The sequence below is a fragment of the Camellia sinensis genome, chromosome 2 (genome assembly GCF_055761805.1).
Source record: "Camellia sinensis isolate YWXY chromosome 2, ASM5576180v1, whole genome shotgun sequence".
NCBI lineage: Eukaryota > Viridiplantae > Streptophyta > Magnoliopsida > Ericales > Theaceae > Camellia > Camellia sinensis.
The window spans coordinates 85,942,236-85,955,949 of NC_138962.1; the positions used below are offsets into that span (position 1 = coordinate 85,942,236).

The following is a 13,714-nucleotide window of genomic DNA, read 5'->3' on the forward strand; positions in this document are numbered from 1 at the left end:
CCTCTTGACAGTGTATTACTGATCAACTTACATCATTTTATCCAAATTAATGATTTTCTGAAAACCAATACAATAACCCCTAATTATAAGATTAGTGGTGGATTCAAAACCCTGAGAATTTTCTTATTTTATTTTATTTATTTTATATTTTATTAATTTTACTTTTATTATTTTCAAAATCAATTTTCTTAAATTACTTTAATTATTATTTTTGTATCAAAACAACTCGATTAGTCCCTATGGATCAACTTCTCGTCTTAACCGCTATATTTCGAAATAGTAGTTATTACTTGGTTTTAAATATAATATTTGGTTTTAAATATAATATTTTGATGTACAAACGACCATATCAGAGCCTCAACCGTTCCTAAAGATTAGGAGGTTTTTGAGGCTTATCTCTTAAAATGGTGCCTTATCCTGTAATTTTTGCTAAATAGCTACTATGGATAAAGATTACGTGGGATTTGAAGATATGGCAAAATCAACAAGAAGGCTACAATATAGGAATTGAATTCCCTAAATCATGCAAGATCGGGATTGAGGGTTTGTATGGATAAGCACAATGGCAAATGAAGAGGCTTTTAGAATCTATCCAAATTAGCTTTTTCCCAAATCGAGTAGAATAATTTTGAATTTAAATTTGAAGGGACACATGGCAGCCTTTTAAAGCTCAACAGACCAAGTCAAAATGATGAAGATAGGCATTATCTATGAATGGCCAAAGGCGTTCCTATTCTTCGGGAATCAAAATTAGCATCAAGGACACATGTCACCAAGAGAGGCTGCCACATTCCTCGCAATTGAGCAAAATTAGGGGCTTCTACAATATTATATAAAAGGCTCCAAGTGCAACATTGAAGAGATCCCCAACCAACAACTCGACCAAAAGGCTTTTAATACATTTATCTTAGCTTTATATCTTTACTTATCTTAGCTTCATAGCTTTTTCTATCTTAATTTCATAGTTGTAACTTAACTTAGCTTCTTAGCCTAATTAGATTAGTCAAGTGTACTTTATTTGTCAATCAATGAAAGTTCAATTCTAGTTTAGCATATCTTTAGCATATAGCAAATTTGTCACACTCCACTTTTTAATTACTCTGATAACATTATCAGATCATTATTATAAATAATTTCTGGGATAGCAGACGAAAGTCCGATATCTTAATAAAGATAACACAATGAAGATTCTCTCATTCGTATATAAAATAGATGTAACATGTGACATAATTACAGTAAAATGCTTGTAGGCTTACATCATTGCATAAAAGAGAAAGGGTTCAACCCTTTTTACAACAATGGCATCCAGCCAACAATTAAAAGGCTTCGTGGCCAACATATAATGAAGATCCTTGATCTTGAAACACTTCCCAATATTCACCTGAAAAGGGATTAGCAACGTGGGATGAATATAAAATCCAGTAGGAATCCTAACATGATCCTTAACAATAGCAACATACAGATAGCTATGATCGTGAATGCTTTAAGTCATACCATATACATAAGTGTCGGTTTATATATGAAGATATACTTGCATAGATATTTTCCTCAAAAATGTTCAATTTGTTCAACAACACAACCATTCGTCTTTCCTTCTTCTTGTTACCATTTCAATTTTTAACTCACTCGACGACAACCAGTTTTCAAAACAAATCAATAGAACCTAATTAAGTTGTTTTAGATTACCGGACTTACACTAATTTCACTTTACAATTTCCGAATAGAAGTATCCCAAATGAACATGAAGACGATACGTATAAAATACTTTTCACCTAACCATATAGGACAACTGACATCCCCAACAAATATAATTATCACTATGCATGAAACACATAAAGAGAACTGAGATAATAACGAGAAACCCAAAAACGTTGTACCTGCCTTAAGCACGATAAACCAAGGATACACCTTTCCACCACTCACACCAATTTACCAGTCACCAGCTGGAAGGTACTGGTATCTCTGCCAAGTTCTCCAGACGCTAGCTAGAAGGTGTTGGTACCCCACATTCTCAACGCAGCCAATTCTCCAAGTACTAACTGTAAAGTAATGGTACCTCTTATTCTCAGTGGGTGCATATTTCCAACCATCACATAATTCAACAAACAAACATAATTTGAGTATACTACATACACAAAATCTATTCAACATTACACTTTCATCCTCCACCGATGACCAAGGATAAAACTTTTAAGCAATATATAGAATGCACGTAATACGGTAACCCAATACTTACTTGACGTTAAGTCCAACAACAACAATAATAATAATAATAACAATATTCAATGGTTTCAAAACCCAACCTCAAGTTCATGTTCTAAATTCATAGTACACCGTGATTTCGTTCTTTTCTTCAAAATCAACCCTTTTGTTTTCCAAGTTAACTTGTCCAATTCATTTTTTTTCAAAAAGTCCAATTTCCACATTTTCAATAAAACCACTTTCATGGATTTCAAGCCCTAACCCAACTCAACTTAGCATAATTACCTAAATGAATTCTGATACCAAAATTTAATTCACCCCTTTATGCTACCAACACAATAACACAACTCAATTTATCAAAACACAAACATTATTCAATTTTATCCCTTTTTATTTCATTAGGTCAAATATGAAATTAGGGTTTTTCCTCCTTTTCAACATACACAAGCTAATCCAGCCTCCAATTAACCCAAACAACAATCAATTTCCCGATTTCTACTCCAACCATTCAAACTGTTGATCCCCTTATATGATTTTCAAAGAAGTCTATAATGGACATAATTTTTATGTAATAAAATCTACCACATGCCTATTTATAGACGAAGTATTGAAAAGGAACAAAAGAATCCCTACCTCTTGCAATGGATAGAAAAAAGCTTGAAATCCAACTTCAACGAAAGCACGATCAGCTCCGATCAACTGGAAGCCCTCGTTGAGCTCTACATTTTGGTATAAGGAACTAGGGGTCAAAGATGTATAAAAGCATATGAAAACTGGGTAGAAAGAGCTTGGAAGCTCAACAATGGCGGAAGAAGAGAGAAGAGAGAGAGAAAAGTGATCCAAATGTGACCATAAGTGACTTTTATAGTTGCTGAATTCGGGCAGGCCTCTCGAGTGCAAGAAGTGTTGCTCAAGTGCCCAAACACAACGAGGTTTGATCGCTCGAGCGAAGAATGCACCCTCCCAGTTGTAACACCTATCTCTTACCTACTTATTACTTTTATGGTAAATCTTGATTATGTCTTTATATGTACTCTATATGCCTATTTATGTGCATCATGCTTGCTAATAGATACGTTCTTTATGAAAAGGATCTGTCTGGTTCATAAAATCATGAAGTTATGAATTAATTAATGGGCTAGGTGTTTAGAGCCTAATTCACCATAATAGAGCCTTATTCACCATGAATTAGAAAAGGAAAGGTTTAGTTAACCTCTGATGAGTGCATTTCTAACTTAAATGATGTCATTAAGTATATTAAGTGGAGATGCTTATAAGATTTCTTGTTTTCTTATATACATATACATATATATATATGTGTGTGTGTGTGTGTGTATGTGTGTGTGTGTGTGTGTGTGTGTGTGTGTGTGTGTGTGTGTGTTGAACTAAAAAAGAAAGGGGGATACAAAAGTGTGAGAGAGGGCTCTAGAGAGCAAGAAGAGAAGAGAAAGAGGTAAAGGAAATCTTGAGGCAACTTGACTAAATTAACTCTTTGAGGTACCAATTCTTTCTAATCTCTTGCATAAGAGCTAATTTTCACCTTGAACTCATAGGGTATGAGGAAATATGAGAAGCTTAGGTAGTTAATTATGTTATAAACCCTAACAAGAAGAAATCTCCAAATTTTGAAGAAATTAGAGCTCATCCATTTGATCTTGCTTGACTTCAAGTTAGGTTTCTATAATTTTGTTGAACCATTGAGTTCCACCTAGTTTTGAGGTTGTTGATGAAATTCTAGAGCTTGAGGTTGAATTTAAAGTTTTATTCTTGAGAGGAACGTGGAAATTGTTTGTATAATACGATTGTTAAATTTTGGTCTTTAACTTGGAATGTTTTGAGTTTGATTTTGTGGAATTTGGAACCCCAAAACAGAGCAGAAACTCGGTTCTGGAATACCCAAAACCGCACGTGCGGCTAAGAAGCCTGCACGTGTGGGAGATCATCAGCGCACGTGCAGCGCGTAGGCCCACACATGCGGAAAACAGGGGTGAAGGAAGATGCATTCTGAAATAAAAGCACTTAGGGGCGCACGTGTGGAGGGGGTCCCGTACGTGCGGCCAAGGACCTCCGCATGTGCAGCAACTTCGCAGCCTCAGTTTCATTTTTTTTTTGTGTTATTTACCCCACTCTCAAGCCTCTATTAACATAATTTACATCTTTAATTGGTGTCTATTTGCATTACAAAAGCATTTAACATGGGTGAACGACTTTAGACCAACCAACGCTTAAGCAATGAAACTCATTAGCTAGTTATGTGGAAAATTAAGTGTTCTGTGCTTATATTTGTTTATGTAGGTCAAACACCAAGTTCCAGTTACCTGCATCACGAGACCCACTATGAGTAACACTCTTGTAAGCACATGTTTGATTTTAATTGTCTTTTTGTTACACTTCAAATTTACGCAGTACTCCGAAATTTTTTATGTTATTGATTGTTAGTTCTACCTCTGTTTTCATTGTCTATCTTGGTACCATTTGTGTGATTGCAGACCCGTTAGTTCCATTTAACGGAACTCCTGTTGTTACGGTGTTAACCATTGTATCTGATCTTCAGTCTTCACGACCGTCTATTCGGTCTTCATGGCCGCTTGTCAGGTCTTTCTGACCGTCAGTTCGGTCTTCTAGGCTGCCGATATTTATTGTTTTAAGCTACTACACATTATGTTGTGCTTTTCAGATGTTATATAAACATGTTCAGTATATGTTGCAGTTATCATTATAATTATCGTTCACAATCCCTTATTCAGTTGTTATTCACAGGGCTTTAGCTCATATTTTGATATGACATGTAGGTGATCCAACTCAGGAAGGGACATAGTGGCGTCGGTCATGCTCTGGTTTTTGTCAATCTAATTGTCATGCCTCACCGTGAGGTTCCCACCTAATAGAGTTTTGAGGTGGTCTGTGTCCACCCTTTTGTAACCCACTCGCATGTTCTATTTTAATCGGTTGTCACTGGCACAATGGTTATTAATGGTGAAAGTAACTTTTCTCCTTTGAATGTCTCGTTGACAAACTTAAGTAGATAAATGCATAGCAATGTTTATGCCTCATGCAAATTCAAGGCTCATTGGACATTTTGATTTCTTACATCATAGCTTCCGCTAGCCTCACTTATTTGCTTTACTCAGTTAGCCCTTCTGTAGTCACAGATTACTGGCCGGTTACGGCCCCAAACCTGTAGGGGCGGGTTTTGGTCGTGACAAAGTGGTATCAAAGCACGAGTTGTACCGCACACAAGCGTCCAAATGAGCTATAGGATGTCTTTGAAAAGACATTAGGGCATATTATCTGCATGCGTGTGTGTGCGTGGTGTATCCGCTATGCCTTTGCGATAATCATGTATGTATAAGCTCTATATGCCCTATGTTTATTATCCTTCTGTTTATGTTTCTAGCCGATTGAAAACACAAGACCTGTAGAGACATCCGAGTCTTCTGATGCAAGGATGTATCGATTAGAACGAATGGTAGAGTTGTTGACAGAAGCACTAAGAAAACAATAGAGACAGGCCTTCCCACCTCCACCTTTGCCACCAACTTTAGTGGAGCCATCTAACAACGGTGACGTCATCACCCTGACACAGAAGTTCAATAAGCTGAAATCGCCTACCTTTTAGGGAGGCCTTGAACTGCTAAAAGTTGAAGCTTGGACTTTGGAGATTGAAAAGTTATTTGAGGTATTCCCATATATTGAAGAACAAAAAGTTTTGCTAGCAACTTTCACTTTGCAAGAAGAAGCAAGAAGATGGTGGATGCTTGTTCGGAATCAGCAGACTGCCATGGCTTGGGCACAGTTTGAAGAAGTTTTTTATGAAAAATATTTCCCACAGTGTGTGAGAGACCGCAAGGTGATAGAATTTGAGCAACTGAAGCAAGGTACAATGACGGTAACGGAATATGAAGCTAAGTTCACTGAGCTTGCGCGCTATGCGCCACATATGGTAGACACTGAGTATAAGAAAGCTAGAAAGTTTGAAGGTGGTTTGGATGTTGAAGTTCTGGATCGAGTTAATGTACTCAAATTAGGAAAATATGTTGATGTTTTAGATAGATCCATCATAGCGGAGGAAAATGTAGCCGCGCTAAGACAAGCAAAGGCACTAGTGGTTGAATGGAAAGGGAAAAGGTCGGGATCCAATTTTAAGAAGGGTCGAAGCAACTTCAATTCTCCACCAAACAAGAAACAGAATACAAGATCATTCACTAACTCAAGTCAAGGGAATGACACACCCATCTGCTCGGAGTGTGGAAAAAGACATAAGGGAGTTTGTCGTAGGATTTATGGTGTATGCTTCCGGTGTGAAAAAACAGGCCATATGATTAAAGACTGTTCTTTGGTTTCTCAAGGCACAAGCTAGTCAAGGGATAATTCAACTGCATCAGTGTCAGCACCAAAGGGAAATTCGAAAGCAGCTGTGGGGAAAGAAACTTTAAAGCAAGGACGGGTTTTTGCATTGGTGCTGGGCGATGTGCAGACTACAAAGACGGTTGTGTCAGGTATCCTTCCTATCTGTTCTCAGAATGCTCATGTGTTAATTGATTCGGGATCTACGCACTCTTTTGTGTCCTATGCTTTTGCTTCAAAAGTATCTAGGCCTTTGGAACCGATGAATTACGTCTTAGTTGTCACCTCTCTGGCAGGGGAAACTATGATCTGTACATCTGTGTATCCTGCATGTGAGATTATCATTGGAGGCATGAATTTGAATGTGGATTTGTTTCCATTAGACATTGCATGTTTTGATGCTATATTGGGAATGGATTGGTTAACGAAGTATTGCGCTACAATTGATTGCTCAACCAAACAAGTTGTGTTTCATTTACCTAAAGGGCTCGAACTTACATTTAAGGGGAATAATGTTATATCTCCCCCATATTTCATTTCCTCTATGGAAGCGAATAAGTTGATTAATAAAGGGTGCAAGGGATTTCTATGTTCGGTACTAACAATGTCACCTATTACTAAACCAGGCGTGAGTAGTATTCCTGTGGTGGAGGAATTTTCAGATGTGTTTCCAGATGATTTGCCCGAGGATTTAATTGATAGTGAAATCGAGTTCACCATTGAGGTAGTCCTAGGTGCCCAACCAATTTTTAAGACCCCATATCAGATGTCAACTACTGAATTAAAGGAGTTGAAAACTCAGTTACAAGAACTACTAACTAAGAAATTTATCAGGCCTAGCGTTTCCCCATGGGGTGCTCTAGTGCTATTTGTCAAGAAGAAGGATGGAACTTTGAGACTCTGTATTGATTATCGAGAATTGAATAAGGTGACAATCAAAAATAAATACCTGTTGCAATGTATTGACGATTTGTTTGACCAGCTACAAGGGGCATAAGTATTTTCTAAAATTGACCTATAGTATGAATATCACCAACTAAAAGTTAAAGCTGAGGATGTGGAGAAAACTGTTTTTTGAACCAGATATGGTCACTATGAGTTCCTTGTTATGCTTTTCGGAGTTACTAATGCTCTAGCTACTTTTATGGATTTAATGAACAGAGTTTTTAGGCCATTTCTTGATGAATTTATTGTGGTCTTTATCAATGACATTTTGGTCTATTCTAAGAGCAAGGAAGAACATGAACGCCACTTGAGACTTACTCTTCAAACGTTGAGGGAGAAGAAATTGTATGCTAAGTTGTCGAAATGTGAATTTTGGCTGGATAGTGTGACATTTATGGGACATGTGATAACGAAAGAAGGCATCTCTATTGATCCACAAAAGGTAGAGGCCGTTGTAAATTGGCCGAGACCAACGAATGTGACTGAAGTTCGCAGTTTCTTGGGCCTAGCTGGTAGAGATGGCAATTGGAAGCCGGCCCGACGGGGACCCGATCCCCCGACCCCGAATTGAATGGTTATTCCCCGGAAAATACCCCCGACGGGCCGGGGATGGTATTAAAATTTTAATCCCCGATGACATTCGGGCCGGGGACGGGGATGCATATTTCAGTTCCGAACCCGGCCCGACCCCGGCCCCGATCCCCGACCCCGATCCCCGCCCCGGTTCCCCGACAGGAAATTACTAAGTTACCCCATCTATATATATATATATATAATATGTGTATGTGTTAGGGCTTGGTCAACACACTCCTCACACACATACACAGTCTCTCCTTTCTCTCTCTCTCTCTCTGCAGGTGCTATTCACTCACGGTCATGGCGATCTCCTCCTCCTATCACGGCTCCTTCCATTACGGCGATCTCCTCCTCCTATCTCCCATCACGACTCCTCCCATCAGGTGCTACTCACTCACGGTCATGGCGTCGGCAGTGGCGGCGGCGACTCCTCCCATCCCTCCTCCCATTACGGCGATCTCCTCCTCCCATCTCCGACGCTTTCTTCATCCTCCCATCTCCGACGTCTTCTCCCTCCTCCCACCACGGTGATCAGTGTTAGATCTGTGTGTGTGTGTGTTAGATCTGTGTGTGTGTGTGCGTGTGATCTGATCTGGTGATGAACAATATATATATGATCTGATCTGATCTGAATATATATATATATATATATATGTTAGATCTATTTTTTTTTTGTTGAGCTCATCAGATTGTTAATGGTGATGAACAACAGATCTGTTAGATCTGAATTTTTTTTTTATTTACATTTGTTACATCTTAAATTTTTGAGCTCATGAGATTGTTAATGGTGATGATCAACATTGTTAATAATTGTTGTTGTTGTTGTTGTTGTTGTTGTAGTTTGAAGAAATCATGGAACTATTTTTTTTTTTTTCTTCTCTTTTGGTCGGGGACTTTTCGGGGTCGGGGAAACCCGATCCCCATTAAGGGGCGGGGGCGGGGGCAGTGATGAGCTCCCCGTCGGGGTCGGGACCGGGGACGGGGGGAGTTTCCACCATCGGGGATCGGGGACGGGGAGGGTGATCCCCGACCCCGCCCCGCCCCGTTGCCATTCCTACTAGCTGGATAGTATCGCCGATTTGTGAAGGACTTCTCCAAGATTGCTCTGCCACTCACTCAATTAACACAAAAGGGGGCATCATTTGAGTGGACTGACCAAAGAGAGACCGCTTTTTAGGAGTTAAAGACAAGACTCGTGACGGCGTCGATCCTCACTTTACCCTCTGGCACAAATGGCTTTACCGTTTACAGTGATGCTTCTTATAAAGGTTTGGGGTGCGTGTTGATGCAAAATGGAAGAGTAATTGCCTATGCGTCCTGTCAACTAAGACCGCATGAAAAGAGTTACCCGACTCATGACCTAGAATTGGCTGCAGTGATCTTTACATTGAAAAGTTTGCGCCACTATTTGCATGGCGCTACGTGTGAGGTATATACGGATCATAAAAGTCTAAAATATTTCTTTACTCAGAAGGAGCTCAACATGAGACAGCGAAGGTGGCTAGAGCTAATTAAGGATTACAATTTGCAAATTATTTATCATCCTGGAAAAACTAACAATGCCCTTAGTCGAAAATCTGTGGGAAACTTGGCCTGTTTACTCACCAGACAGGAAACGGTAGTATGTGAGCTGATACTAGTTGAAGAGATCAAGAAGAAACAATTGCAAGTTGAGTTCCTCAAGAAAGTGGTGGATGAATGGGAATCCAAACCTAGATCGGGGTTCAATATTGAAGATGGTATACTTAAGTTTCAAGGACAGTTATGTGTCCCTAACGACAGTGAGGTGAAGAAACAAACTCTCCAAGAAGCCCACAATTCCAAATTCTCTATTCATCCGAGGAATACGAAAATGTATCAAGAACTAAAGAGAAATTTCTGGTGGCCGGGAATGAAAAGAGAAATCGCAGAATTCGTATCTAAGTGTTAACAATGTCAACAGGTTAAGGCAGAACATCAACGACCCGCAGGATTGCTCCAACCACTGCCTATACCGAAGTGGAAATGGGAACATATCACAATGGATTTCGTAGTTGGATTGCCTCGCTCCAACAGAGGTATGAACTCTATTTGGGTAATTGTGGATCGATTGACAAAATTCGCTCATTTTCTACCTGTTAAGGCGACATATGCTGTGGATAAGTTGGCTACTTTGTATGTGAATGAAATTGTAAAATTGCATGGAGTCCCTGTATCTATCGTATTAGACAAAGATCCAAAGTTTACTTCGAGGTTTTGGCAAAGTTTGCAAAAAGCACTGGGGATAGAGTTAAGATTGAGCAGTGCGTACCATCCCCAAACGGATGGCCAATCAGAGAGGACAATTCAGACGCTTGAGGATATGTTACGTATGTATGTATTGGACTTCCAAGGAAATTGGGAGACACATTTGCCTTTGGTTGAGTTTGCATACAACAACAGCTATCACTCCAGCATTGACATGGCAACCTACGAGGCTTTGTACGACTGAAAATGTCAGTCACTGATCTGTTGGGCTGAAGTTGGAGATAGACCATTATTGGGACCTGAACTTGTACAAGAGACTACTGAGAAAGTAAAGTTAATTTGACAACGGTTGAAAACTGCTCAAAGTCAACAGAAAAGCTATGTTGATGTGTGTAGATGGGAAAGAGAATATGAAGTAGGCAACCGTGTCTTTATTAAGGTTACGCCAATGAAGGGACACACTTGTTTTGGAGTTAAGGGTAAGCTAGCGCCTCGATACATTGGACCGTACGAGATTATTGAGAAACTAAGTCCAATGGCGTACCGAATAGCTCTACCTACAGATATGGCACACATGCACAATATCTTCCATATCTCCATGCTAAGGGAGTCTCTCTTGGACCCTCAACAAGTGGTTGAACCTACCCAGGTACCTATGGGTGATGATTATACATACACAAAATGACCCATCCAAATTGTTAGTTGTCGAATTAAAAAGTTGAGAAATAAGGAAATTCCGTTAGTAAAAGTGGATTGGCAGAACCATAACGGCTTGTATGCAACTTGGGAACGAGAAGTTGAGATGCACGAGAAATATCCTGAACTTTTTCCGTTAGATCCTACACTTTCCACTGAAGAAGGTAGTTGAGTTTGAAGGACCAAACGTCCTAAGGGGGAGAGACTGTAACACCTACCTCTTACCTACTTATTACTTTTATGGTTAATCTTGATTATGTCTTTATCTGTACTCTATATGCCTATTTATGTGCATCATGCTTGCTAATAGATACGCTCTTTATAAAAAGGATCTGTCTGGTTCATAAAATCGTGAAGTTATGAATTAATTAATGGGCTAGGTGTTTAGAGCCTAATTCACCATAATAGAGCCTTATTCACCATGAATTAGAAAAGGAAAGGTTTAGTTAACCTCTGATGAGTGCATTTCTAACTTAAATGATGTCATTAAGTATATTAAGTGGAGATGCTTATAAGATTTCTTTTTTTCTTATATATATATATGTGTGTGTGTGTGTGTGTGTGTGTGTGTGTGTGTGTGTGTTGAACTAAAAGAGAGAGGGGGATACCAAAGTGTGAGAGAGGGCTCTAGAGAGCAAGAAGAGAAGAGAAGGAGGTAAAGGAAATCTTGAGGCAACTTGACTAAATTAACTCTTTGAGGTACCAATTCTTTCTAATCTCTTGCATAAGAGCTAATTTTCACCTTGAACTCATAGGGTATGAGGAAATATGAGAAGCTTAGGTAGTTAATTATGTTATAAACCCTAACAAGAAGAAGTCTCCAAATTTTGAAGAAATTAGAGCTCATCCATTTGATCTTGCTTGACTTTAAGTTAGGTTTCTATAATTTTGTTGAATCATTGAGTTCCACCTAGTTTTGAGGTTGTTGATGAAATTCTAGAGCTTGAGGTTGAATTTCAAGTTCTATTCTTGAGAGGAACGTGGAAATTGTTTGTATAATACGATTGTTAAATTTTGGTCTTTAAGTTGGACAAATTTGAGTTTGATGTTGTGGAATTTGGAACCCCAAAACAGAGCGGAAACTCGGTTCTGGAATACCCAGAACCGTACGTACGGCTAGGAATCCCGCATGTGCGGGAGAGCATCGGCACACGTGCGGCGGGTAGGCCCACACGTGCGGAAAATAGGGGTGAAGGAAGATGCATTCTGAAATAAAAGCACTTAGGGGCACACGTGCGGAGGGGGTCCTGCACGTGCGGCAGCTTCGCAGCCTCGGTTTCATTTTTTTTTTTGGTGTTATTTACCCCACTCTCGAGCCTCTATTAACATAATTTACATATGTAATTAGTGTCTATTTGCATTACAAAATCATTTAACATGGGTGAACGACTTTAGACCAACCAACGCTTAAGCGATGAAACTAATTAGCTAGTTATGTGGAAAATTAAGTGTTCCACGCTTATATTTGTTTATGTAGGTCAAACACCAAGTTCCAGTTACCTGCATCTCGAGACCCACTGTGAGTAACACTCTGGTAAGCACATGTTTGATTTTAATTGTCTTTTTGTTCTACTTCAAATTTACGCAGTACTCCGGAAGTTTTTATGTTATTGATTGCCAGTTCTACCTCTATTTTCATTATCTGTCTTAGTACCATTTGTGTGATTGCAGACCCGTTAGTTCCATTTAACGGAACTCCTGTTGTTACGGTGTTAACCATCGTATCTGATCTTCAATTTTCACGACCGTCTGTTCGGTCTTCATGGCCGCTTGTCAGGTCTTTCTGATCGCCAGTTCGGTCTTCTAAGCCACCGATATTTATTGTTTTAAGCTACTACACATTATGTTGTGCTTTTCAGATGTTATATGAACCTGTTCAGTATATGTTGCAGTTATCATTATAATTATCATTCACAATCCCTTATTCAGTTGTTATTCATAGGGCTTTAGCTCATATTTTGATATGACATGTAGGTGATCCAGCTCAGGAAGGGACATAGTGGCGTTGGTCATGCTCTGGTTTTTGTCAACCTAACCGCCGTGCCTCACCTTGAGGTTCCCACCTAATAGAGTTTTGAGGTGGTCTATGTCCACCCTTTTGTAACTCACTCGCGTGTTCTGTTTTAATCGGTTGTCACTGGCACAATGGTTATTAATGGTGAAAGTAACTTTTTCCCTTTGAATGTCTCGTTGACAACTTGTAACAGCATGTCGTGCTACTGTATGTATATATGTATAAGTAGATAAATGCATATCAATGTTTACGCCTCATGTAAATTCAAGGCTCATTGGACGTTTTGATTTCTTTCACGTTTTGATTTCTTGCATAATAGCTTCCGCTAGCCCTGCTTATTTGCTTTACTCAATTAGGCCTTCGGTAGTCACGGATTACTGGCCGGCTACGGCCCCAAACCGGTAGGGGCGGGTTTGGGTCGTGACACCAGTAGTTTTGTAGACCTGCAAAAGTACTGAGAGTTTTCAAACACTGCTCGAGCACAAGAAGCTTCGCTTGGGTGTAGAGACAAAATTCAAGATAACAACAGATTTAGAAAGAAGCAACCAACTTGCTCTAAATGTAACCAACACACCCCAATAACCAAAATCAAAGAGGAATAAGAGGAAACAAGACATGAACAACCATATAAGACAATGAAACCCGGATCCAAAGCATCAATGGGTCGGATCTAAAACAGAGTCGCTATAAAATTTATTAAAGTCCTCT

The 13,714-nt window shown here is 39.3% G+C and overlaps 1 protein-coding gene across 1 annotated transcript; it reads left to right on the forward strand.

The window, feature by feature from the left end:
* Positions 1-2,787: 2,787 nt before the first annotated feature.
* LOC145815049 (uncharacterized) lies at positions 2,788-10,540 on the forward strand. Its single transcript, XM_082911958.1, has 11 exons — positions 2,788-2,931; positions 4,498-4,564; positions 4,692-4,792; positions 4,995-5,075; positions 5,600-5,671; positions 5,822-6,469; positions 6,563-7,477; positions 7,778-7,936; positions 8,352-8,597; positions 9,542-9,856; positions 10,013-10,540. The coding sequence occupies exons 1-11, from the start codon at positions 2,788-2,790 to the stop codon at positions 10,538-10,540; spliced, it is 3,276 nt and encodes a 1,091-aa protein (XP_082768084.1).
* The last annotated feature ends 3,174 nt before the right edge of the window (positions 10,541-13,714 follow it).